The sequence below is a fragment of the Tinamus guttatus genome, unplaced genomic scaffold, assembly GCF_059628265.1.
Source record: "Tinamus guttatus ecotype Peru unplaced genomic scaffold, ASM5962826v1 Tinamus_guttatus_pri_ptg000350l, whole genome shotgun sequence".
Taxonomy (NCBI): Eukaryota; Metazoa; Chordata; class Aves; order Tinamiformes; family Tinamidae; genus Tinamus; species Tinamus guttatus.
In genome coordinates, this window is record NW_028288884.1 from 65,554 (window position 1) to 87,256 (window position 21,703).

The following is a 21,703-nucleotide window of genomic DNA, read 5'->3' on the forward strand; positions in this document are numbered from 1 at the left end:
AGCCCCCGGGTGTCACATGGCGGGGTGGGTCACACAGGGGTCTTGGAGGGGGATCTCTCAGGGGGGTCTTGCACAAGGGCTTTCACCTGGGGATTTTGCGCATGAGGGGACAGATCTCGTCCACGGGGTCTCTTGGGGGACGTCCCACGGGGATGTCATTGCACAGGGATCTGGCATGGAGGAGTTTGCACAGGGAAATCTGGTTCCTTGGGGTCTTTAATGGCTCGAGCGGCACCGGGACGGGGATGGGGACACAGGAGGGGGCCGCAGCCCAGCCCGGCCCTGGGCCTAGTCGTCATCATCGTCGTCGTCGTCATCGTCGTCGTCGTCATCGTCCTCGGTGTTGATCTCGCCCTCCAGCACGTCCTCGATCCACTCCTCCAGCTCGGCCGTGCTGGGCAGGTCGTCCTCGTCCGCCATCTCCAGCCACACGCTGTCGGCCTGGGGACAGCAGCCATGCGACGGGGACAGGATGGGGACACCAGCCATGGGACAGGCACGGGGACAAGATGGGGAAGCAGCCATACGATGGGGACTGGGGACAGGGTTGGGGCAGCCATGGGATGGGGATGGGGACACCAGCTGTGGGATGGGGACAGGATGGGGAAACCAGCCGTGGGATGGGGACCAGGCATAGGATGGGAGTACAAGCCATGGGATGGGGAGAAGGGACAGGACATCGGCCACAGGATGGGGACTGGAGACAGTATAGGGACACCAGCCATGGGACAGGGCTATGGAATGTGGAGGGGACCCGAGGACGTGGGACAGGGAAGGGGACCTGGAGCTGGGATGGGGCCGTGAGACTCGCGCGGTGGGAGGGACGGGCAGGACGTGCTGTGACCCCGGCACCGTGGGGGCTCCAGGATGGGGGCGGCATGAGAACGGAGCAGCCAGCGGCTCCCACAGTGCAGCCTTCGAGGCCACATGTGTGATGAGCCCATCGGGCCTCAGCCACAAGGTCACTGGCAGGTCCTGGCCCGGGGGGGTGGGGACAGGAACACTCACGTCGGTGACGTTGACCACTCCGATCTGGGGCCGGGACAGGTCGATGTTGAAGGTTTTCTCCCAGTAGGGGACGAGCTGGAGGGTGAGAGACAGCCGTGAGTCACCCCGCGGGGCCACCACGTCACCCCGTGGGGTGTCACCCCTGGGAGGGACGGGGACAGCGCTGGGAGGAGTGGGATGACGCCCTGTGGGTACCAGTGGGAAGTCCTCAGGGTCGATCCAGATGATGCTGAGGTCTGGGTTGTCCGTGTTGTCCTGGGCCACGTCCTTGAGGATCTCCAGGAACTCGAACCCATCTGGGCCAGGGGCACCATGGTGAGAAGCAGCTGGGCCTCCCGTCCCTGGAGACTGCCCCTCATCCCACCCCGCCACCCCCTTACCCGGATCATCCTCCTCAGCGAAGGCCACGATGTGGATCCCGTCAATGTCGTCCTCCTGGGTGGGGGGGGGACAACATCCAGTGTCACCGCCGAGGAGTGGCTGGGGGTTGTCCCCACGTCCCCATTGCGAGGGGGACGGTCCTGAGGGGGGTGTCCCCACCGAGCCAGGGTGATGGGGGGGGCAGGACACAGCTGGGGCGCCCGGGGTCCCTGCAGGGGGGCGGAGGGCAGGTCCCGGGCACCCCCCACTCGTGGGTGTCACCCCGGGGGTCCCGTCCCGCCGCGTCCCCGCCGCCCCCCACTCACCCAGGTCTGGAACATGCTCTCGGGCTTGAGTTTCCGCAGCGTCGCCCTGCAAAAGGGGGGGGTCAGGGGCCCCTCCTAGGCACGGCACTGCCCCCCCCAAAATGTGGGGTGCGACCGCAGCCCCCACGGCCGCCCCGCGCCCCGCACGGCTCTGCCCTCAGCGGGGGCAGCCCCACACACCGGGGGGGGCTGGCGGGACCGGGCCCATCCCGGGGATCCCCCAGCCCCAAAGTGTCCCAGGGCCGAGGGGGGCCACATCCCTCCCCCCCCCGCGCTCCTGCCGTATCGAGGTCGCGGTTGCGGGGGGGCAGCTTGATCCGAGGGGATTAGAGGGAAGAGGCGGCCGGAATGTCGCTGCCAGACACAATCCCCGGGGCCTTAACCCCTGCGCTGCCTGTCCCGCTCCCGGCGGATGAGACCGGTGGGAACCCCTTCCCCTCCAGCCTTTACACCACGGTCACCCCCTCTTTGGGACCTGCAAGCTGAGACCTCACAAACTTGTTTTGCCTGGTGTCACCTCCCCGATCCCGCTCCAGGCGGGGACTGTCCCCACTGATTCTCTGGAGGAGGGTGACGGGTGCCCTTGACTGTGGGTGGCTGAAATGGGGCTGAAATGGGGCACCTTGGCTGGAGCAACCATGTCCCATGGAAATCACCGCACACAGCAACCATGTCCCACGGCAACCACCTCCTATGGCAACCACCTCCCATAGCAACCACTTCCCATGGCAACCACCTCCCATAGCAACCACCTCCCATGGAAACCACTTTCTATGGGAACCACCTCCCATGGAAACCACCTCCCCATGGCAGGCAACTACCTCCCACAGCAACCACCTCCCATGGAAACCACCTCCCATGGAAACCACCTCCTGTGGGAACCATCTCCCATGGAAACCACCTCCCCATGGCAGGCACCTCCCATGGAAACCTCCTTCCATGACCATCTCCTCCCCATGGCAACCACTTCCTATGGGAACCACCTCCCATGGAAACCACCTCTTCATGGAAACCATTTCCCGCGGCAACCCCCTCCCAGAGCAACCACCTCCCCACAAGGATAATTTTCCTACAGCAAAATGACTTATCCATGGCAACAATCTCCAATGGCGACAAGCTCAGCCAGCAACCAAATCCCCATGGCAACGTGCTCCCCATGGCAACCAGCTCACTACAGCCACCCCACAGCAGCCACCCCTCCTTCACAGGATCACAGAACAGTTGTGGTTGGAAGAGACCTCCAGAGACCATCTAGTCCAACCCCTGCTACAGCAGGGACACCCAGAGCAGGGGCACAGGGCAGCATCCAGGCGGGTTGGAGATCTCCAGAGAAGGAGCCTCCACAGCCTCTCTGGGCAGCCTGTGCCAGGGCTCTGGCACCCTCACAGGAAGGAAGTTCTTCCTCACATGGAGATTAAACTTCCTGTGCTTCAGCTTACACCCATCACCCCTTGTCCTGTCACCAGCTACCACGGAGAAGAACCTGGCCCCATCCTCCCTACACTCTCTCCTCAGGTACTTGAACATGTCGGTCAGATCCCTCTCAGCCTTCTCTTCTCCAGGCTGAACAGGCCCAGCTCTCTCACTCTTTCCTCACACAACGGCTGCTGCAGTCCCTTCATCACCTTCGTGGCCCTGTGCTGGCCCCTCTCTAGCAGCTCCAGGTCCCTCTTGTCCTGGGGAGCCCAGAACTGCCCCCAAAGCTCCAGGTGCCTCCCCAGGGCTGAGCAGAGGGTCAGGATCCCCTCCCTGGCCCTGCTGCCAACGCTCCTCCTGCTGCAGCCAGGAGCCCATGGGCCTTCTTGGCCACAAGGGCACCCTGCTGCCTCATGGGGAACTTGGTGTCTACCAGGACTCCCAAGTCGCTCTCTGCGGAGCTGCTTTCCAGCAGGTCAACCCCTAGTCTGTGCTGGTACCTGGGGTTCTTCCTGCCCAGGTGCAGCACCCTGCACTTGTCCTTGTTGAACCTCATGGGGTCCCTCTCTGCCCAACTCTCCATCCTGTCCAGGTCTCTCCCAATGGCAGCGCAGCCCTCGGGAGCGTCAGTCACTCCTCCCGGTTTGGTCGGCCACTCCTCCCAGTCCCTGGACGCCTTTTGGTCCCCCAGGGTCCTGTTACCTCTTGTGCTCCTCCACAAACTCCACGATCTCCTCCTTGCTGTTGGGCTTGTCCGGGATGGTGACTGGCTCCTCCATGAAGGGCTCATAGAAGTCGATCTCATTGAGCTTCAGCGTCAATTTCTTGGCCACCTTGGGCAGATGGTAGAGGTCCCTGAGCCTCCCGTGGGTGCTGGCACGGGGGCTGCCCCTGCCCTCCCGGGACCCTCTCCCACAATGATGAGTGACCTTCTGTCTGTTCCCAGGACCCCCGTACCTTGTGATCGAAGGTGGCAAAGAAGGGGATGTAGGGGTGGAATTCCTCAGCTGCCTCCTCAAAGGCCTTGAAGTCTGCAGGAGCAGCAGTGGGTCAGAGCAGACACCAGGCACCAGCACCCTCAACCCAGACACATCCTGGTGGCCCCGGCTCCACTCTGCATGCCCCATGCTGAGGTTCCTAACATGTCCAAGGCGATCCTGATCGGTGCCACGTGCCAACATTGTCCCCTTCACTCTGTCCCCGCCTTTAGGTCAGGACTAGAGGATCTGCAGGCAGTCCCTGGTCCAGGAATGGGGAGGATGGAGGGGGGTGTTGTAAGGGGTGGAGAGCTAGGGACATGTACGGATGGATGGATGGATAGATGGATGGATGGGTAAGTGGATGGGTGGATAATAGGAGCATGGATGGATAAGTGGGTGAATGGATGCATGGTGGATGCATGGATGGAAGGATGCGTGGAAACCTGACAGAGGGACATGTGCATGGAGAGCCACATGCGGATGTTGATAGACGAATGGAGAAAGGGCCTGGGACCGGGGCTGTGGTCAGGATGGGGGGCACAGGATGCCCATCCCCAGCCCTACATACGCTCTGAGTCCTCGTTCTTGAAGTAGCCAATGAGTTTGGGCTCGTCCTCGATGTTCTCGAAGGCCTGGAGCTCGTGGTCACCCTCAATGAACTCCACAGGGTCCTCTAGCACCTGGGACAGGTGGGGGTCAGCACCCAAGGGACCCGCAAGGTGAGGGGCGGCAGGACCCCCGGGTGCTGGGGGCCAGGAGAGGGGGACCCAGGGGACACTCACATCCAGCAGGAACTCAACAAGCGTGTCAGCTGCCAGCTCCCCGTCATACTCGATCACCTCATCCTCCTTGAACACGTAGATGCTCTCCTCCTCCGTCAGCCCTGCGGGGCCACAGCGTCAGCGGGGGGCTTGGGGAGCCAGGGGGTCCCTGGGCCAAACTGGGGGGGTTGTCAGGCTGGGGGTAAATGGGGGTCCCTGTGCCAAACTGGGGGGTACTGGGAGGTTCTGGTAACAGATGTGAGTAAATGGGGGTCCCTGTGCCAGACTGGGGGGTACTGGGGTGTCCTGGTGTCAGGTGGGGATAAATGGGGGTTCCAGTGCCAGATTGGGGGGTACTGGGGTATCCTGGTGTCAGGTGGAGGTAAACAGGGGTCCCTGTGCCAAACTTGGGGGGGGTACTGGGGTGTCCTGGTGACAGATGGGGTTAAATGGGGATTCCTGTGCCAAACTGGGGGGGACTGGGGAGTCCTGGTGTCAGGTGAAGATAAATGGGGGTCCCTGTGACAAACTGGGGGGTACTGGGGAATTCTGGTGACAGATGGGGGTAAAGGGGGGTCCCTGTGACAAACTGGGGGGTACTGGGAGGTCGCAGGGCCAGGACATTGGGGGATTCCAGGAGGTCCCTGTGCCCAGACCTATCCCCAGCCCCCAGCAGGGCCCCCGGGCGCTGGGTTTTGGGCGACCCTCACCCAGCTTCTTGGCCACGGCCGCGTCCTTCTCGGAGTCGACGAGGCCGAACCCGACGCCCTTGTCCTCCAGCACCTGGGCTGCCAGCTGGGAGGGGGGACATGATGTTGGGGGGGGGGGGGTCTGTTCCCTGGGGGGCCACCGGCTGCCCCCTGGCCCCAGGCCGTGTCCCCCGGGTCCCCCTGGCCGGTGGCACTGGCACCGGGCCGGGCTTGGGCAGCCACAGGCTATTCTGGGTGCTGGGGGGGGGGACATGGGACACCCGCCCGCCCCCAGTCCAAGTATGGAGAGGGCAAATATAGCTCCTGGGGCCGCCAGCACCCGCGGGGCACCAACGGGCCCCCCGGCGATGAGGTCCCCCACAGCGACGAGGTCCTCTGAGAGCAACGAGGTCCCCCCTTGCCCACCAGTATCCCGGTGCCCCCAGGGTGGTGCCCCCCACCCTCTCTCATTCCCATCAGCCCCCCGGCCCCGGGCAGGTCCCTGTCTCCAATTCCATTAGTGCCCCCCCACCCCGCCGGTGACAGTCCCTGGGGTGCCCTGGTGCCCCCTTGGTGACAGTCTCCTCTTGCCATTATCTCCCAGTCCCCTCCATGCCCATATTCCGCGCCCCCTCCGGCCCTTCCCGCCAGCGCTTGGTGTCCTGGTCCCCGTCAGCTGCCCCTTCATTCTGCCAGTGGCCCCAGTGGCCTCATCTGCCCGTCCATGTACCCCCTGCCGTGATACTGTCCCCAGTGCAGGTGCCTGTCCCAGCAGTGTCCCCATGGCGCCTCCAGCGCCATCAGGCTGGTTCCCACTGTGTCCCCCTCCAGGGCTAGTGCCTGCCCCCCCCCCGCCATGTCCCCACTGGTCCCCTCCAGTGCCATGCTGGTCACTGGGTCCACACCATGTCCTCCATGCCAGTGTCCCCTGGTCATCTAGTCCCTATCAGTGCCATGCTGATGTCCCCAACAACTTGGTCCCCAAGCACCAAGCCATGGTGCCCCCAGGGTCTCACTGGTGTCCCCAGCTCCCAACCAGTGCCCCAGGGTCCCAGCAGTGCCCCCAGCTCCCACCAGTACCCCCAGGGCCATCCTGATGTCCCTGCCATCCCAGTCGCCATGTCCCCCTCACCCCGCTCCTCCACATCATGTGTCCCCCTGCCCCGCGTGTCCCCGTCCCCAGCGTGTCCCTGTCCCCAGGGTACCTCCAGGATGAGCTCCTCCATCTCAAAGTGCCGCTGGGCCGCCCGGTCACTGCCCACGGGCTCATGGTAGAGCAGGGCGAGCACCGGGTAGCGCTTCAGCATCGCCTTGTAGTTCTTGCTGGTGACGGCCACCACACGGTCCACGCCATCGTATGTGGGGAAGTCCAGGCCCTCCTCGGCCCCCGATGGCCCTGGGGACAAGGCCACCAGCGCCAGCAGTGCCAGCGCCCACCGCCAGGCCCACATGGGACACACAGACGCGTGGATGCACGGACAGAGAAGCGGTGCCGTCCGGGGACGGGGGTGGATGGATGGAGGGATGTCCCCCGCGGAGGGGACACACACACACACACACAGGACACAGCCCTGGGGACAGACGGACGGTGGCCCTCCTGGAGCAGGAGGGGCGCACGGACAGACGGACAGACGGACGGGCACAACCTGGCTGGCACGAAAAGATCCCGAAAAGGGGCTGGACACACGGCTCCTTCCCGGCTCCCGGAGAGGGGGGGGACGGACGGACACGGCCCCCTGGGGGGGGACAGCCAGTCAGCCCCAGGGGAGGACGGACGGACACGGCCCCTTCCGGCCCGAGGGGACGGACACCCAGCGCCAAGGGACAGACAGACGGGGGGGGCAGCCCCCTCCCTCCCCTCCCCCTCCGCCCAGGGACCCTAATCAGGTCCCAACGTGGCCACAGGGCATAAAAGGGGCTGGGGGCGGCCTGGGTGCCTGTCCCCACCCCGTCCCTTCCCCCGTCACGTCCCTATATATGTCGGGTGCGGAGTGTCCCCAGGACCCTGCAGCCACAGGGGGTGGGCAGGGCGGTCGCCCTCCTTTTCCGCCTGTTTCCTTCCCTCCATCTTCCCGGGCTCCAGCACCATATTAAGAAAGGAAAAAGGAGCCAGAGAGAAGGTGCCGGGGGGGGGGGCACATGGTGTGGGGGGGAAGGAGACTAAAAATAAGGAGCGGAGCCCAGGGTCACAGAGCCACCAGCACGGGGGACGCCACAGGCTTCCCGCTGTCCCCAAAGCGCCCCCCGCCACGTGGCTCATCTCCATCTGCAGCCCCGAGGAGCCCCCTTGGTCCCCGTCGGGTCTGGGGGGCTCCCAGGTGGCCGGTCCCCACATGAGCCTTGAGGTCCCCATGGGTGCTGAGGACTCGCAGCCTTGGGGGCCCTCACTGTCCCTAGATGGACATGGGGACACTCCGGGGATGTCCCTAAGGCCACCAGGATGGGAGTCCAGCACCCTGGCAAGGCCCTGGGGACCCTTGGGGACCAGGGCTGCCGGGTTCCCCCTCCCCACAGCCCCCTGCCCCATGGCCACCAGCTGCCCAGCTCTGTCATCGGGGAACAGGGCGGGGGGACATGATATTTTGTCACCTCTGTCCCCTTGGATCAGGTATCCACTGGGGCTGCTGACCACTGGCTCAGCGGAAAAGCGGATCCCCCCCGGGTGGGGGGCCTGGACCCCCATCCCTCGTCCCCAGCGCTTGGTCTTCCTGTTGCCCCGCAGTGGGCACCAGCCCAGGCATTGGGGACCCCACCTTGGAGCCTGGGGACCTTATGGAGGCTACAAAGTGGCTCAAGGAGGGGCACAGGGACTGATCCCCCCCATCCCAAGCATGGGCTATGGACGTGCAAGACCCCCCTACGGAGCTATGAGGTGCTGGGGACCCCCCGGGACCAGAGAGCGGGAGACGTGAGACACCTGCAGGAGGGTGAGTGGTGGCCGGGACCCTCCGTGTGCCCAGGGTGTCCTATAGACCCACGGGTTGGGCTATGGGTGCCCTGGACCCCCATTTGGAGGACTAAGGGTGCCCAAGACCCCCACGCCCAGGGACATGGGGTGGGCAGGATCCTAGGGGACGGTGCTGTGGGGCACCCAGGACCTCATTGCCATGGGGGACCCGTGTGCCAGGGACAGGACAGCGGGTCCTGTCCCCCAGGACCAGCACCTCCGCAGTGGCTGTGCCACCCTGTGCTTGTCCCCCACGGCGCCAGCCCCGGTTTCAAATGACCCTGAGTCGGAGCCGCCTTATTTTTAAACCGCGTCGGACACCGAAACCCCGTGGGCGAAACCTGAGCAGGGCTGGAGCCGGCACCCCCACCTGTGCTGCCGAGTCAGCAGGGCCCAGGCGTCCGGGCGGGCGAGGGTCCTGCCAGACCCCCCGCTCAGGGGTTGCTGGTGACACATCCCTTCTCCTCCCCAAAAGCCCCTTCTTCATGGGGGCCGAGGTGGCCCTGGTGGTGGCACACGGATAGGGGAGCGCCCACGCAAGCGTGCGCACGCGCGTGTGCAAGGGTGCTCGCTGCACACGTGCCACCAGCACCGGAGGGGCCATTGCTGGGGCCACCCTGCCTTGGGGACCGTGGGTCCCCGGGGTTGGGGACAGGTGCCCGCACTCGCGCGTAGCCACAAGGCCACCCGGTTATTTATATCCAGCAGCTGCCAGGATTTTGGGCGATGAGAAACTCCCCAGCGGGGGGGGACTTGGTTCTGCCCCCCTGCCCCGGGTTTGGCCCCATAGGGGCAGCCATTGGGGGATGACACCCTTGGGGACACGTGGGAATGGGGCACACTGGGGACATGGGGCACATGGGGGATCATGGGCTTATGGGAAGAAATAGGGATGTGAATGGGGGACAGCGGGGTTAGGGGACATGGGGCGTAAGGGCATGAGGGCTATGGGAGAGATGGGGGACAAGAGGAACAAATGATACATGGGGGCACTGGGGACATGGGCATCGTGTGGACATGACGCATATAGGAGTTTATCAGGGCACTTGGGGCCACGGAGGGGACATGAGGGGCACTGAGGACATGGGGAACATGAGAGATACAGGGGCATGGGGCTTATCAGGGCACTTGGGGACCATGGAGGACCTGGGGAACATGAGGGACATGGGGGACACTGGAGACCATAGAGGACATAGAAGTCATGGGGACATGGAGGATATGGGGGTTATCAGGGCGCTTGGGGACCACTGGGGACATGTGTGGTACAGGGGGCACATGGGGGCATGGAGGGGCAGCAGGTCATGGGAGACCTGGAGAAGCTGGGGGACACGGCCCCAACCCTGTCTTTTGTTCCCCACCACGTTCTTCGTGTCCCCAGATCCCTCTCCCTCCATCCCTCCTTGGTCCCTCTTGGTCCCCCACTTCATCCTCTCTTGCCCCTGCCCCCGAGGCTGCCACGTGGCACGGACACAAATCGGGGGGGGGGGGGCACGGCTGGCAGGGCTTAAATCATTTTATTGCTCAAAAAGAGGGGACGGGGCGGGTGGGTCTGTGCGTTCATGGTGGGGGGCATCACGCTGGGGGCAGAGCCGGACGCCTGGGCCCCGCGGGCCCTGGGTGGGGGGAGAGGGACGGGACACAGCCCCCCTTGCCGGCAGTGCCAGCCCTGGGGTTAGTACCGGGGCCACAGTTAGAGGGTGACGTGGGCAGCGATCGGAGTGGGGGGTCCCAGCACCCCCGGGTGCCGGTGCCCCTGTTGGCACCTAGTAGTAGGTCTCCTTCTCCACCCAACCTGGGGAAAGGGCTCAGGTTAGTGGCGGGGGTTGGGATGAGGGTGATGCCCCCCAACATGTCCCCCCACCCTCCCCACCTTCCTGGGCATCCCCCCTCCCATGGGTGCTGCCCACCCCTCCTTGGGTGCCCCCAAAGCCCTCTGGTGCCCCCCCTACCCCTCAGTCACTCCTGTGGGTGCCACTGCAGCCCCTCTGGGTGCCCCCCTCCCATTCTGGGGGGGGTTGTTGCATGAGTGCACCCCATTCCCTTGGGGTGCCCCCCCTCACCATGGGGTACCCCATGCACAGGGGGTACCCCCAGCCTCATGGGCATCCCCCATCTTTGGGTGCCCCCAGCCTACGGGGGTGCAATGCCCATGCTGGGGGGCACCAGGAGGGCTGGCGGGGGGGAACGTTGTCCCCTGGGGGGTCACGGTGACACTCACCGCCAGGGTAGCGCCGCAGGATGAGCTTGCGCACCTCGTCATAGGCGAAGATGAGGAGGCTGTAGGGGAAGGCGCAGAACCACCAAGTGACCCTGCGCGGGACAGCGTTAGTGTCACCGTGGGCAGCAGGGGACGCCGCGGGGGCCCCGGGGACACTCACTTGAGCGGGTACATGCGCAGCGCCACCCCCATGCCCGGGCAGTAGGACAGGAACGCGGCCAGCGCCGTCTCCTCCAGCAGCCCGAAGATGAGGATCTTGTTCCTGGGGGACAGCAGCGCTTGGGGACACGCCGGAGCCCCCGCTCCCAGCAGCGTCCCCGCTGTCCCCACGCGGACGCCCACCCTCCCGGCGCGCTCACTTCATGCCCTGCTGGAAGACCGAGTTGCGACGGGTCTTGCAGATGATGAGGTCGGCCCATTGCACCACGACGATGCTGGCGAAGAAGGCCGTGTGGCACGTGAACTCCACCACCTTGCGCTGCTCGTACGTCTGCGGGGACACGGCGGGGACGTCAGCGCCGCGAGGCCACCCCATGGCGTGACCCGTATGGCATGACTCGGCATGGCACAACATGGCAGCGCATGTCTCAGTGTGGCATGGCATGACTCAGAATGGCTTGGCATGACTTGGCATTGCCATGCTTCATGGCATGGCACAGCATGATCTTGGCATGCCTCTACCTGACTCAGCATAGAATGGCATGACTCAGCACAGCATGGTATGACTCAGCATGGCACAGCATGACCTTGACATGGCTCAACATGACTCAGCATGGCATGACTTTCATGGCACAGCATGACTCAGCACAACATGGCATGACTCAGCATGGCACAGCATGATCTTGGCATGCCTCTACCTGACTCAGCATAGAATGGCATGACTCAGCACAGCATGGCATGACTCAGCATGGCACAGCATGACTCAGCATGGCACGGCATGACTCAGCACCGCACGGCATGGCTCAGCGCGGCTCCGCGCGGCGCTCACCCACTCCTGCCCGTAGGAGTCCTCCAGGTCGTTGGTGGTGCGGTCGTCCCAGGCGAGGCGGATGCCCACCAGCGTGGAGGGCAGGAAGCCGTTCTCCGCCAGGATCACGAAGTAGGTGAAGAAGCCGCCCAGCGCCTGGATCATCCCTGCAGGCACCAGGCACCTCAGCCCCGGCCCGGAGCCGCCAGGGCACGTGGGGACAGGGCACCGCAGATCCAGGTGCCACAAGGCGTTCTGGATTCACCGGTGGGCGCCCTGGCATCACCATTGAGTGTCCAGGTATCACGAGCAGGTGCCCTGTTTTCACAAGGGGTTGCTCAAGGTGCCACCATTTGTGCCCTTGGCCTCTCCAGGGGGTTGCCCTGCTGTCCCCAGCAGGTCCTGGGGAGCCACTTGGTGGCCTTGGGGTCATCAGCAGGTGTTCTGGTGTCACCGGGGCCAGCTAGGGGGACATCGCTTGTCCCAGGAGGGTGCCTGGTGTCACGAGCAGGTCCTCAGGTGCCACCTGCTGTCCCTGGTGTCCCCGGGGGGAAGGTGCCCTGATTTCACCAGCGGGCGCCCGGCTGTCACCAGTGGGCGCCCAGAGCGTTGCTCACCGATCTGCCCGTAGGCCATGCTGATGAGGCGCTCATTGACCAGCTTGTCCGTCTTGGGGTTCCGGGGCTGCCGCTTCATGATGTCACTCTCGGCCGCCTCATAGGCCAGCGAGATGGCAGGGACCTGGGGGGACAGAGGGTGTCCCCATCGTGTCCCTGTGTCCCCGCCGTGTCCGCGTTGGATGCCCGTGGTGTCCTGCCACCTCACCATGTCAGTGCCCAGGTCAATGCAGAGGATGGTGACAGTGCCCAGGGGCAGGGGGATGTTGGCGATGATGAAGAGGAGGAAGGGGGTGATCTCGGGGATGTTGCTGGTCAGGGTGTAGGCGATGGACTTCTTCAGGTTGTCAAAGATGAGGCGTCCTGCGGGGGTGGCGGGTCACCAGGTGTCCCCCTCCTATCCCGGGGATGTCACCGGGTTAGGACGGGTGGTGGCAGCCCCCACCTTCCTCTACACCAGTGACGATGGAGGCGAAGTTGTCATCGAGCAGGATCATGTCGGCCGCCTGCTTGGAGACGTCGGAGCCCGCGATGCCCATGGCGATGCCGATGTCGGCCTTCTTCAGCGCCGGCGAGTCGTTCACGCCGTCACCCGTCACCGCCACGATGGCGCCCTGGAATGGCATGGGGGGACAGGGAAATGCCGGGCACAAGGGACAGAACACCAAGGGACATGGTGACAGGGCAATGACAGGCAAAGGGGACGGGGCACCATGGGGCAGGGCAACGCTAGGCACAAGGGACAGGACACTATGGAACATGGGCACAGGGCAGTGCCAGGGACAGGGCACTGTGGGACATGGGGCAATGCCAGGCACAAGGGATGGGGCGCTGTGGGGCAGGGGAAGATGCTGTGCCAGGCACAGGGGACAGAGCACCACAGGGCACAGGGACAAGGCAGTGCCAGGTACAGGGGATGGGGCACCATGGGACATGAGGACAGGGCAGTGCCAGGCACAGGGGACAGAGCACCACGGGGCACAGGGACAAGGCAGTGCTAAGCACAGGGTACAGGGCATTGTGCGGCTGGGGGACGGGACAGTGCCAGGCACAAGGAAAGGTCACCATGAGGCACCGGTGGGGTGGCCATGGCGGGTGCAGGTGTCCCCGGTGCCCACCTGGCGCTGGCAGCCCTCCACGATGATGAGCTTCTGCTGGGGGGACGTGCGGGCGAAGACGATCTCCGTGTGGTTCCGCAGGATCTCGTCGAGCTGCTCCGACGTCATGTCCTTGAGGTCGGAGCCGTGCACCACGCAGGCCTTGGCCTCCCTGCGGGCACCGCGCTCAGCCCGCCAGCCCCACCAGGCACGCGGGGCACGGGCTGGCACGTGTCACTCCATCCTGGGACGGGCGTAAGCACCGTGATGGGCTGGGATGTGAGTGCCATGGTGGGATGGGACACGTCACCCCAGGCTGGGCTGGGACATGGGCATCGTGCCAGGCTGGGACGTGTCACATCATGCTGGGCTGGGCCATGTCACCCCACGTTGGGCCATGCCGTGACAGGCTGGGCCATGTGTGCTGTGACAGACTGGGACATGTCACCCCCTGTTGGGTTGTACCATGTGCGTTGGGACATGATACATTGTGCCGGACTGGGCCATGTCAACCAATGTTGGGCTGTGCCGTGTCACATCATGCCAGTTTGTGCCATGGTGCACCCTGCCAGGCTGTGCCATGTCACCCCATGTTGGCCTGTACCATGCTACAACATGCCAGGCTGGGCTGTGGCTGTGGCATATTGTGCCAAGCTGGGTCATGTCACATCGTGCTGGGTTGTGCCATGTCATGTTGTGTTGGTCTAGGCCATGACACGTCATGCCTGACTGTGTCAGGTCATCTCGTGTTGGCTTGTGCCAGGTTACACTGTCCCAGCCTGTGCCATGTCCCGGTGTCAGGCTATGCCACATCACACCGTGACGGGCTGTGCCATGGCACACCGTGCCAGCTTGTGACCATGGTAGCCTGTGCCATCTCACATCATGCAAAGCCACACCACGCCATGTCACACCGCGCCCAGCCTCGTCGTGTCATCCTTGCCGCACGGTGTCACCTGCGCCCACCACGACCTACCGAGGGTTGACCTGGCTGACAGGGATATTGAGGCGGGCAGCAATGTCCTCCACTGTCTCGTTGCCCTCTGAGATGATGCCCACACCCTTGGCGATGGCCTTGGCCGTGATGGGGTGGTCCCCAGTCACCATGATCACCTGGGGGATGGAGAGGGGCGTGCGGGCAGCAGGACACCTGGGCCCTTCCCCGGCAGGGTTGGGGCATCCCGAGGGGGCCGTACCTTGATGCCAGCGCTGCGGCACTTGCCCACGGCGTCGGGCACCGCAGCGCGGGGAGGGTCAATCATGGACATGAGCCCCACGAAGCACAGGTCGCTTGTGGGAAAGTTGATCTCGTCAGCGTCGAAGCGAAACCCTCGCGGGAACTTGTCCGGGGGCAGGCAGAGGTGGCAGAAACCTGGTGGGTGACAGCAGGTGACACCACAGCAGGCAACCATGGGCTCCTCCTGGTCCCTTTCCCCCACATTGTTTGGGCCCCACCATGGTCAGATGTCCCCTTAGGTGCCTGGCGCCTTGTCCACCTTGTCCCTATTCACTGATGGCCCCTAGGCTCCTGTCCTCCATGTCCCCATGCCCCATGTCCCGCTGCCCTGTGTCCCCATGCCCCATGTCCTCCATTCTACTTGTCCCCTGTCCCCTATCCCCTCTCCTCCTTCCTGTGTGCCATGGCCTCTGTGTCCCCAAGCCCCCATGTCCCCAACCCCCATGTCCTCTCTTCTCCTTGTCTTCATGCTCCCTTGTCCCCTGCCCCTCCTGTCCCCTATCCCCCACCTTCCCTGTGCGCCCATGTCCCCACACCCCTCTGCCCTCATTCCTCCATGTCCCTATGTCCCCCGTGCCCGACGTCCCCACCCCGTGGTGCCCCCTGTGCCACCCAGCTCCCCGTGGGCACCTCACCCAGGACGCGCTCGCCCAGGCCGCCCAGCTCCAGGTAGGCGTTCTGGAAAGCCTCGCGCATCTCCTCGTCCAGTGGCACCTCCTGGCCCTGCAGCAGGATGCGGCTGCAGCGGTCCAGGATGCGCTCCGGGGCGCCCTTCATCACCAGCAGGTATCCCTGCGGATCGTCCTCCCGCTCGTGGATGGAGAGCTGCGGGCACAGCAGGCACAGCTGGCACCGGCTCTGCGGTGTCCCTTCCCTGGCGCTGTCCCCACTCCTCCCGCCATCACCTGGTACTTGTTGGTGGAGTTGAAGGGGATTTCGGTGACTTTGGGGTTCTTGTCCCGCATCTTCTTGACGGAGCCACACGAGAGCTGGATGCACTTGAGCAGTGCCGACTCGGACGCGTCACCCGCCGTGTCGCGCTGGCACGAGGACAGAGGCACTGGGTGCCGCCACAGGCGCCACAGGGCCCAGCGGGCACAGGGAGAGGGGAACATGGGCACCTTACCTTGGAGATGGAGATGTTCTCCTGGCCCGGTTTGAAGACGGCGCGGTTGCAGAGCCCGGCGATGCGTGCCAGGGCTGCCCAGGTGGGTGAGCGCTTGTCGAAGGTGGCACCTGCAGGATGTCCTTGTCCACATCAGTGCCCCTGCAGTGTCCCCAACTCCTCTGGCTGGGACAGCTTGGACAAGTGGCTCGAGGAGGTGCCCAGGGGAAGGGAGTGCCCTTGGGGACACGATGCCCCTGGGAAGGGCATCTGGGTGGCCACAGCAAGGAGAGCCTGGGACAAGGAGATATCCAGGGGTCTGGATGCCAGGGAAGTGACACTCGGGTGCAGGAACAAGCTGGGATGTGCTGAGAGCACCCAAGGGACGGGGAGCCTGGGAGAAGGGAGCACCATTGATGGAGGTGCCAGGGAAGTGGCATCTAGGTGCAGGAGCCAGGAAGGGGATGCCCAGGAATCAGGGTGCCCAAGGGAAATGAGACCCCAGGAGAAGGAAATTACTGAGGGATGGGGGCACCGGGGAAGGGATATTGGGGGCAGGACCAAGGAAGAGGGTGCCCAGGGCTCAGATTGCCCAAGGGAAGGGGATGCTCATCCCAAGGGTGCACCCAGGACGCGAGGGAACAACTTGGGGGGCGGCCACCCACCCGACTGGTCCTCGGTGGTGTCGGCCTCGTGGATCTGGTTGTCGAACCACATGTGGGCCACGGTCATGCGGTTCTGCGTGAGGGTGCCCGTCTTGTCGGAGCAGATGGTGGAGGTGGAGCCCAGCGTCTCCACGGCCTCCAGGTTCTTCACCAGGCAGTTCTTGCGGGCCATGCGCTTGGCCGTCAGCGTCAGGCACACCTGGGGGGCAGTCAGGGGTCGTGACGGGCCCCATGGCACCCCCGTGGTGATGACCCCCACCTTGGGTGCCCCTAGGATGTGGACACGCTGGGTGCTCCTTGTTGAACCCTTGGGCCTCAATGTCTTGGTGCACCAGGATCTGGACCCACAGACCCCCACTGCACCCACAGTACCCGCTGCACCCTATTCTAGCCCCCTCAGCCTCCCATGGCATCCGCAGCTCCTATTGCACCCACAGCACCCTATTCTAGACCTCCTAGCCTCCCGCTGCACCCATTTCACCCTATCCTAGCCTCCTCGGCTCCCATGGCAGCCGCAGCACCCACAGCACCCATTGTACCCATCCTAGGCCCCCCATTGCACCCATAGCTCCCCATTGCCCTCACAGCACCCTATCCTAGCCCCTCCAACCCCTCTATGTTCCTCCATGGCACGCCCCACCTCCCTGTGCCCCCCTCACGCACAGTGACAGTGGCCAGCAGCCCCTCGGGCACGTTGGCCACGATGATGCCAATGAGGAAGATGACGGCCTCGAGCCACGTGTAGCCCAGGATGAGCGAGAGGATGAAGAAGGAGAGGCCGAGGAAGACGGCGACGCCGGTGATGAGGCGGATGAAGTGCTCGATCTCCATGGCGATGGGCGTGCGGCCCACCTCGAGCCCCGAGGCCAGCGACGCGATGCGCCCCATCACCGTGCGGTCCCCCGTGGAGATGACGATGCCCCGCGCTGTGCCTGGGGGCAGGGGACGGCACGGGGGGTCACACGGCTCCGACGAGTGCCGGGGCTCAAGGGGGCACCCACCCCACCGGGGGGAGGCTGGGGACACCCATCTGTGAGGGGAGACCAAGGGCACTGCGGACATTTGCCCAACCAAGGGACATTGGCGACATCCAGGGTACATCAGGAACACCCAGGGGACATTGGGCCACGTGCCCACTTTAGATCCTGAGCGAACTGAGGGCACCACACAGGGGCCACCAAATTCCTGTTTGCCCAGGGACACTCACAGGGGACACTCATTCCATGAGGGCACCCAGGAGCCGCTGGGACACGAGGAGACTCAACTGATGTGCCCATGTCAGGTGCCGGAGCTCTCCCAGGAGCTCAGGGGACACTGGGGACACATGCCCATAGCCAGGGCGCTGGAGACGCTCACCCTCGACGCAGTTGGTGGAGAAGAAGCAGATGTTGCGGGTCTCCAGCGGGTTCTCGTGGGTGAACTCAGGCGAGCGGGTCTGCGGCTCCGACTCGCCCGTCAGCGACGAGTTATCGACCTGGCGCCACGGGCACGGGGCCGTGAGGTCCTGCGCGTGTCCCCATCCCCCCCCCGGTGGTGCCACCTCCTCACCTTACAGCCGTGTGAGGAGATGATGCGCATGTCGGCGGGCACGCGGTCGCCGCCCTTCACCTCCACCAGGTCGCCCACCACCACGTTCTCCGCGTTGATCTGGATCTTCTCGCCCTCCCGAATCACGAGCGCTTGCTGCCCCCGCGGCAACGGGAGGGCGTCAGGGGGCAGCATGGGCACCCCCCCACACGTGCCATGGGTGCCAGGTGTCCCCTCCCAATGCCATGGGGTGCCAGGTGTCCCCTCCCAACGCCATGCCCGCCTCTCAGGTTGTGCCATCCCCACGGCACCCCCGCTCCCCAAACATATGAGACATTAGGGAAGCCACCGAATGGGGCACCCATGAGGGCCCCGGGTGCCATGGTGGTGTAGGGGGGTAGTACCCACTTGGGGCACCCACGGATCCCACCTGGGGCACCATGTTCTTGAAGGAGTCCATGATCTTGGAGCTTTTGGCCTCTTGGTAGTAGGAGAAGCAGCCGGTGACGATGACAACAGCGGCCAGCACCACCCCCAGGTAGAGCTGGCGACAGAGGTAACATGTCAGAGTGTCCTTGTCACATGTCCCACCTATGCCAGCTGGTCCCCATGGTGCCCATGTCCCCTGCAGCTCTGGCAGGGCCCCCATGATGTCCATCCCCCAGCCATGTCCGTGCCACCCACGTCCCCAGGCTGTTCCCATGGGCCGGTGGTGGCCTCACGTTGTCATTGGAGGGTTCATCCTCCATGGCGGCCTGGATGCCGTAGGCCAGGAAGCAGAGGATGGCGCCGATCCAGAGCAGGATGGAGAAACCACCGAAGAGCTGGCGGCAGAACTTGACCCACTCGGGGGTGGTGGGTGGTGGCGTCAGCGCGTTGGGACCGTCCTGCGCCAGGATCTCGGCCGCCCGCGCGCTCGTCAGGCCCTGCCAGGGAGAACACTGTGATGGCCTCATGCCACCAGGGTGGGATTGGGAGCGGGGAGTGCAGAGGTGGAACAGGGTGGGTGACCAGGAGGTGCAGGGTGGCCGGGTAGGGGACACGGTGGCCCCGCTAGGCAGGGGACACAGCAGAACATCTCACCCTGGACAGATCCACCTGGTACTTCCTGCCCAGCTCATCCAGAGACAGTTTGTGGTCGTCCTGTGTGGGGACGAGGACCCTGGCGTCACAGCAGCCCACAGAGGGGTGCCACCCATGCCCGTCAGTCCCTGTGTCACTGTCCTTACCAGGTTCACCTCCTTCTTCAGCTCATCCAGCTCCTTCTCCTTCTGCTTCCTCTTGCCGCCCCCATTCTCCGAGGTGGTGGCTGCGGGCGAGTATTCCCGGCCAGCCTGCAGTGTCACCTCAGTGTCACCATGGGCATGGTGTCAAGATGGGCACCCCATGGGGTCACTGCCAGCGGTGTCATTGCAGGCATGGGTATCACCATGGGCACGGCATCACCACCAGCAATATGGCACGGCCATCGTGGTGGGCAAGGGGTCACTGCCAGCACACGATGTCCCCATGGCAGTGTCCCCTTGGGTACAGATGACACCAGCAGCCATGCTGTGACACCATCACTGTGCGAAGCATCACTGTACACATGGAGGTCACCATGGGCACGGACATCACCGCAAGCCAATGGTGTCACCATGAGCATGGGTGTCACCGCAGGCTGGCACGGTACCGAAGTGTCAGCGCAGGTGGGGGCATCATTTTGGACACAGACGTCACCTTGAGTAGGGGTGTCACCAGTGCTAGGGGTGTCACCAAGGGCATGAGGATGCCATTGCCAGCAGGAAACGGGCACCCACAACCCACGGCACGGTCGGCAGGACGGGAACAGGGGTGGCACCGCAGGCAGGGGACAGTGCCCAGCGTCACCCCCCCCACCTCCATCACCCCTCCGGGCCCCCCTGCCAGGCCCCCCTTGTCCCCTCAGCGCCAGCTGGCCTCGGCAGGGGAGGCCGGGCGCCGCGGGGGACCGCGCTGGCATGGCCGGTGACACGTCCCCGCGGCTGGTGCACGGCGGCGGCGGGAGGGGGGGCCCGCGGCCGCCCCCCTGCGTGGGGCTGGCGGGGGGCCGGGGACGGCCCTGGCCTGATGCTGTCATGGAAAATGTCCCCGGTGCCAAGAACAACTGCTGGGAGCAAAGGGGTCGTGTTACCGCGCGGGGGCTGCGGCGGGGGGACAAGGCAGGGGACAAGGGGAGACCGTCCCCAACCTGCCTGCAGCGCCGGAGCGGGTGGGGGGGAGAGGTGACAGTTTGGGGCAAGTTCTGCTGCCAGCCCCCCAACAGGGGACAGGAGTGTCCCGGGGGGGGGGGTCACTCCACTTTATCCCCCCTCCCAAAAAAAAACAGTTTAGGGGATTCGAGGGGTTGTCATTTAGGGATGGGGACGCACCGGGGGGAAACGCTCCCCCTTCCCGGGTTGGTCCCCTTTGCGGGGGGGGCTGCGGGGGCAGATGCGGGGGGGCCGGGAGAGGCGCCAGCCCCGGCCCCCCCCCCGCCCGTTCCCATGGCTCTGGGGACCGGGCACGGGGCCACGTCCCAGCGGGGACACGCGCGGGCCGGGCCCGCCTGCAGGTGGGTCACGCTCGGCGCGGGGGGGCCGCCCGGATGCCTGGGCCCCTCGGCGGTGCCCCGCCCCCTTCCCGTGCCTCAGTTTCCCCCTGTGGGAAAACTTTGGCCACGCGTGGGGCTGGGGGCGGGGAGGGGCACCGCGTTCAGGAGCTCGGGCACTCGTCCCCCCCCCCCCCCCCCGCTTTGCCTTCCCCTCCCCTACGTGGGGGGGCCCAGGCGTCCGGGCAGCGCGGCCAGCCCGCCCTGCGCCGCCGCCCGCAGCTGGGAAAGGGACCCAGGCGTCCGGGCGAGCGGGTTCCCGCTAGCTCGCTGCCCCGACGGGAGGGGACGGGGACGTGGCGAGGGGGTGTCTGTGTTCCCTCCCCCGCCCAAGCCGTTCCCCGGACGCCTGGGCTCCCTCGGGTCCGCGGCGGGACGAGGGAAGCGGCGGGGGTGGTTCGGGCAGTGGGACGCGGTGGGTGGCAGTAAGAAGTGGCAGCAGGACACGGTGGTGGCAGCGAGAGGGAAACCGGGAGACACAGGGGGTGGCAGCAGGGACCCTCGAGGTGACAGCGGGGACCCTCGAGGTGACAACGGGGACTCTCGAGGTGGCGACGGGGGACTCTCGAGGTGGCAGCGGGAGGGTATCGCGGGGCTGCCGCCTCCCCCCACCCATGGGTGGGTGTCGGCTGCTGGAGGGGACGAAACGGTGCCCCGAGGGGGTGGGGGGCAGCGAGGGTGCCCCGAGGGGGTGGATGACGCCGGGGTGGCCGTGGGTGGCCGTCGGGGGGCGGGTGCGGGGGGAGCCGCGGGGGGGCCGCCCCCTACTCACCCCTTTGCCCATGGCGGCGCCGTCGCTGCTCCCGGCCCGGGGCACTCGGGGACGGCGGCGGCGGCGCCGGAGAAAAACCCTCGCGCGGGCCCCCGCCCGGCCCGGCCCCCCCCGCGCCCCCCCCCACGGGCCGCTCCCCCGCGCCGCCCCCGGCGCTTTCGACCGGCCCCGGAGCCCCTGGCCCGGATGGGCCCCCCCGTGCCCCCCCTCCGCGCTGTCCCGGAGCCCCCGGTCCCTCCCGTCCCCCCCCAGATCCGCGCCCCCCCGCCCTGTCCAGACCCCGATCCAGTCACCGTTGTCCCCCTCTTCCGGACACCCCCCCGGTGCCATCGGTCACATCCGGACCCCCTGTCTGGGTCCCTACCTGGACCCCCTCATCCAGGTGCCCCCCTCCACCCCCACG

The 21,703-nt window shown here is 65.5% G+C and overlaps 2 protein-coding genes across 2 annotated transcripts; both read right to left on the bottom strand.

Moving 5' to 3' along the window:
- Positions 1–198: 198 nt before the first annotated feature.
- On the bottom strand, positions 199–6,991 carry CASQ1 (calsequestrin 1). Its single transcript, XM_088529838.1, has 11 exons — positions 6,746–6,991; positions 5,562–5,646; positions 4,873–4,973; positions 4,659–4,770; positions 4,068–4,141; positions 3,813–3,943; positions 1,695–1,740; positions 1,389–1,443; positions 1,204–1,304; positions 1,009–1,083; positions 199–441 (listed from the first exon to the last, which is right to left on the bottom strand). The coding sequence occupies exons 1-11, from the start codon at positions 6,989–6,991 to the stop codon at positions 289–291; spliced, it is 1,179 nt and encodes a 392-aa protein (XP_088385964.1). The 3' UTR covers positions 199–288.
- Positions 6,992–10,228: 3,237 nt separating this feature from the next.
- LOC104570244 (sodium/potassium-transporting ATPase subunit alpha-2) lies at positions 10,229–21,380 on the bottom strand. The gene is made up of 23 exons (XM_088529844.1): positions 21,301–21,380; positions 19,150–19,254; positions 19,004–19,063; positions 18,643–18,846; positions 18,351–18,464; positions 17,942–18,076; positions 17,750–17,867; positions 17,057–17,325; positions 16,394–16,592; positions 15,750–15,859; positions 15,529–15,663; positions 15,259–15,448; positions 14,583–14,758; positions 14,363–14,499; positions 13,408–13,558; positions 12,735–12,903; positions 12,498–12,652; positions 12,290–12,413; positions 11,694–11,839; positions 11,065–11,195; positions 10,866–10,967; positions 10,706–10,797; positions 10,229–10,279 (listed from the first exon to the last, which is right to left on the bottom strand). The coding sequence occupies exons 1-23, from the start codon at positions 21,310–21,312 to the stop codon at positions 10,251–10,253; spliced, it is 3,063 nt and encodes a 1,020-aa protein (XP_088385970.1). The 5' UTR covers positions 21,313–21,380; the 3' UTR covers positions 10,229–10,250.
- Between the last annotated feature and the right edge of the window lie 323 nt (positions 21,381–21,703).